The sequence below is a fragment of the Mus pahari genome, chromosome 10 (genome assembly GCF_900095145.1).
Source record: "Mus pahari chromosome 10, PAHARI_EIJ_v1.1, whole genome shotgun sequence".
In the NCBI taxonomy this organism is placed as follows: Eukaryota; Metazoa; Chordata; class Mammalia; order Rodentia; family Muridae; genus Mus; species Mus pahari.
In genome coordinates, this window is record NC_034599.1 from 112853492 (window position 1) to 112857905 (window position 4414).

Here is a 4414-nt window from a genome sequence, read left to right on the forward strand (position 1 = left end):
TCCCTTAAAATGTCAAATATCTTTTAAAATTCAAAGTCTCTTAACTGTGGGCTCCACTAAAATACTTTGTTCCTTCAAAAGGGAAAAATATCAGGGCACAGTCACAATCAAAAGCAAAAATCAATCTCCAACCATCCAATGTCTGGGATCCAACTCACAATCTTCTGGGCTCCTCCAAGGGCTCAGGTCACTTCTCCAGCCATGCCCTTTGTAGCACACACGGTGTCTTCTAGGCTCCAGCTGCCTGTCGGGTAGGGTGTCCAGGATCCCACAGGCTCTCTGGGCCAAGGAGGCTACTTGCTGGGAGAGTCTTTTCTGCCTTTCCTCTCTGCCAGGCCCCATGCATGCCGCTCTCAGGAATACACAGCTTGTGTGTCTTCTGATAGATGCTGGCCGACCTGATGTTCAGAAGACAAGACTACGAAACTGCCATCAGTCTCTACCGCCAAGTGCTGGAGAAAGCTCCAGGTAACTAGGACCAGCAGACGGCTTCCCCACCCAGCCAGCACCACCATCCCAGAGAAGGGTGGGCCTTCCCCCTCCTTCCTGGCGGGTCAGAGGAGCCCCTTTCTTTCCAATTGTTCCCAGAGAGGCAGGAAACTGATAAAGACCCAGAACGTGGCAGCCCTTCCTGAGTCCAAGGGGCCAGTTCCTGGACCCAGGCACTTGGCACTGGAGCCAGGACAGCCTGTCTGTCCACATATCTCTGCAGCCACTGGGACTGAACAGTCTCCCCTATGGCCACACCCACTTGAAAGACAGTTAGATGTTCTCTCTTGATTGTTGCTGCACCTCTACTTGCTACTGAATGAAACAGCCACTTCAAGGGTCAAAGCTGAAGCCACAGAGCCATTCAGTCCGCAGTGGACACCACGGGTACAGCAATCATGGTTAGGGTACCTGGGTCTGAATCCTGATAGCACTTGTCTGTGTAACCTTTGAAAAACTACTTCACTCCTCCATTCTCTTTGTCCTCATCTGTCAAGTGGGCACAGAAAGAATATTTACCTATAGCTAAGTCACAGGCAGAACACAGAGCCAGGTACAAGTGTAAGTACTAGATAAGTAAGTGTAACTGTGCTGGCACTCTGTGTGCATGCATGCGTGTGTGTGTGTGTGTGTGTGTGTGTGTGTGTGTGTGTGTGTGTGAGAGAGAGAGAGAGAGAGAGAGAGAGAGAGAGAGAGAGAGAGAGAGAGAGCCTAGAGGTCAGGGGACGACACTGAGTGATCCTGCTCTACCACCTTCATCCTTGTTCTCTTGGAACAAGATCTCTAGCCAAGGGGCTGGGGAGATGGCTCAGCAGTTAAGAGAGTACTGACTGCTCTTCCAGAGGCCCTGAGTTCAATCCCAGCAAACACATGGGGACTCATAACCATCTGTAATGGGGAACTGATGCCCTCTTCTGGTGTGTCTGAAGACAGTGACAGTATATTCACATACATGAAATAAATAAATAAATCTTCAAAAAAAAAGAAAAAAAAATGTCCAGCAGAACTTGGAACTTGAACTTGGCCCGGAGCCAGCAAGCCTCAGAAATTATTCCATCTGTGCCCTTCACAGCCTGAGGTTCAGGAGACACGTGGCCACACTCACAGTCCACCCCTTGCTTTTTAGATGGGCACTGGGAATTTGAACTCAAGTCCACGTTTATCTGGCGAGTACTTTGCTGACGGAAGCATCTCCCCAGCCCCTGCTGTAGCTATTTCAAGCACTATATAATTAACTCACGCTCGCATACAGACTTATCTGTGCTCAGCCTAAACAAGTAGTGTCTCCTAGGGCCTCCTCAAGATCCAGGACCCCTCCCCGCTCAGGCCCCATCACACCAGCCCGATGCAGTAATTGGCCACCACATGCTGCAGATTTCTGCTCTCTTATTTTAGACAATTTTTTGGTATTGAATAAACTGGTCGATCTGCTACGACGGAGCGGCAAGCTTGAAGAGGCCCCTGCTTTCTTTGAACTGGCCAAGAAGGTGTCTAGCCGGGTGCCTTTGGAGCCAGGGTTTAACTACTGCCAAGGCATTTACTGCTGGTGAGTTAGGCTCGAGGAGACAGAGGGGCATCGGTGGGACCCCTTAGCAAGTAGCTAGTGTCTTTTGCTCAGTAGAAGGGAGACAGAGCAGCCTCTGGGACCAGAAGCCCTCAGACCTGGCATCTATGCCCTCATGGCTCTTGGCATTTCTTTCTCTCACTGCAGGCACATTGGACAGCCCAATGAAGCCTTGAGGTTTCTGAACAAAGCCCGAAAGGACAGCACTTGGGGCCAGCTTGCCACCTGTTACATGGTACAGATCTGTCTGAACCCTGACAACGAGATTGTCGGTGGAGAGGCTTTTGAGAGCCTGGTGGGTGACAGCAAGTAAGAGGGCAAGGGGCGGGGCTTCGGCTTCTGGGCGGAGGCCAGGTGAGTGCCCCAGCAGCAGGCTCTCAGCATGAGTCCTGTGCCCACAGCTCTGCCAGCAGAAGGGAGTCTCACCAGCACGGGGTGCGCACTGCGGAGAAGCTACTTCGGGAATTTTACCCTCACTCGGAATCTGGGCAGACCCAGCTGAGGCTGCTGCAGAACCTCTGCCTGCTGGCCACCAGGGAGAAGGCGAATGTAGAGGTGGCTCTGGGAGCCTTTATCGAGATGGCCCAGGCTGAGGTGTGAGGGCTAGGGACCGGTTCCGGTGGGCAGGGGTCAAGATGGGGTGACTGCCAAAGTGCCCCAATGTCTACTTCCCATGGGTGTGTGCAGAAGGACAGCATCCCTGCACTGCTGGCCATGGCACAGGCCTACATACTCCTGAAGCAAGTCCCCAAGGCCCGAACGCAGCTGAAGCGCCTGGCCAAAGTCCCATGGATGGTGGACGAGGCTGAAGACCTGGAAAAGAGCTGGCTTCTGTTGGCAGACATCTACTGCCAAGGCGGCAAGTTCGACCTGGCCTTGGAGCTACTGCGCCGCTGCCTGCAGTATAACAAGGCAAAGCTCACTGGCCTGGGAGAATAAGGGAGGGGTGAGCAGGGTGGGGAGAGGTAGAGCCAGAGGGGCCTGAACCAGGAGCCACGGACCAAGGGAGGGCCAGGCTTATGAGGGTCAGGCATAGCCAGGAAGAGAAGAGAACAGAATACCCGAGAGGTAAGAGAGGTTATGAGCCATATGCAAGGATTAGCTTCTGGGAGATGGGACTGTTGGCAGAGGGGCTTTATTTGAAGGGGTTATACCAGCTTTTGAGTAAAGAGTGGGTATACAGTTAACCCTTCAAAAAGCTGAAAGTGATTTTGGGGGTCCCTTATACACTTTGAGTTATTCCTACTCACCACCATCCTGGTCCCCACCCTGAGGACCATGGTGGCTGCTGCTTTGGGCAGAGATGCTAGCTGGCTTTCCCTGCAGTCTTGCTGCCGGGCCTATGAGTACATGGGCTTCATCATGGAGAAAGAGCAGTCATACAAGGACGCAGCGACCAACTATGAGCTGGCCTGGAAGTACAGTCATCAGGCCAACCCCGCCATTGGTAAGGCACAGGCTGATATGCAGGGGCTACTGCCCTGATCCTAGAACCCAAGAAGTCCTGCATCCTGGCAGTTCAGGGAGCCGGAGGGCTCCCCAGTCACCAGAGTGTGTCCCCCCGCCCCCCCGGACAGGTTTCAAACTGGCCTTCAACTACCTGAAAGACAAGAAGTTCGTAGATGCCATTGAAGTCTGTCACAGCGTAAGTCACCAACACGGGCAGAGAGGGTGCCGAGGTGGGCCCCCTTTGCCCGATCCCACACATCCGATCTTTCTCTGTACCAGGTCCTGACGGAGCACCCCAACTACCCCAAGATCAGGGAGGAGATTTTGGAGAAAGCCCAAGGGTCCTTAAGGCCCTAGCTGTGGCTGGAAGGGGCTTGGGCCGGGAGAAGCATCAGCCTCTAGATGACGGCTCAGGGGGAGAGTACGAAGTAAAGCCGTGGAGAGACAAGTGAGAAACGCATGCCCTCCCCGTTTCTGTGCCGTCGGTGCTCTGTTTGGAGCTTCCTGTTTCTATGCCCGAGAAGTAGTCTTGTCAGGGGAAGGAAGACAGTGGCTTAGCCTGTGCCGGGGATCCCTCCCTGGGTCTCTCTCATGGACCCCCACATTTGTTGCAGATTCTTGAAGACCTGAAACAGAGACATCCCCCACCCCAGCACAGTGACAGTTAGGAAAGTACCCTATAGTTATTTCGAGGTGTACCCCTACCCCAGTCTTGTCCCTAGCATCTCAGAGCTAGAGAAGTGCTGCCCCTCCCCACCATGATGCCCACCAGGCCTGCCCAGCAGTGGGCTCATCCCGGCCCTGAGCTAAGGCCCTGTGCAAGAGGGCAGCAAGCCGGGCGTGGTGGCGCACGCCTTTAATCCCAGCACTTGGGAGGCAGAGGCAGGCAGATTTCTGAGTTCGAGGCCAGCC

At 53.8% G+C, this 4414-nt stretch overlaps 1 protein-coding gene across 5 annotated transcripts in view; it reads left to right on the top strand.

Moving 5' to 3' along the window:
- The window catches only part of Ttc21a (tetratricopeptide repeat domain 21A), a 32916-nt gene extending 28941 nt beyond the window's left edge, over positions 1 to 3975 (top strand). For 4 of the 5 annotated variants that reach the window (XM_029543432.1, XM_021207317.2, XM_029543433.1 and 1 more), the window contains 8 exons: positions 387 to 468; positions 1885 to 2035; positions 2201 to 2362; positions 2455 to 2647; positions 2741 to 2965; positions 3380 to 3500; positions 3631 to 3698; positions 3782 to 3859. In XM_029543432.1, coding sequence (XP_029399292.1) covers positions 387 to 468; positions 1885 to 2035; positions 2201 to 2362; positions 2455 to 2647; positions 2741 to 2965; positions 3380 to 3500; positions 3631 to 3698; positions 3782 to 3859 — 1080 coding nt within the window. Of the gene's footprint in view, positions 1 to 386; positions 469 to 1884; positions 2036 to 2200; positions 2363 to 2454; positions 2648 to 2740; positions 2966 to 3379; positions 3501 to 3630; positions 3699 to 3781 lie in introns of all 5 variants that reach the window. The other variant, XM_021207316.1, reaches the window with a different exon arrangement.
- The last annotated feature ends 439 nt before the right edge of the window (positions 3976 to 4414 follow it).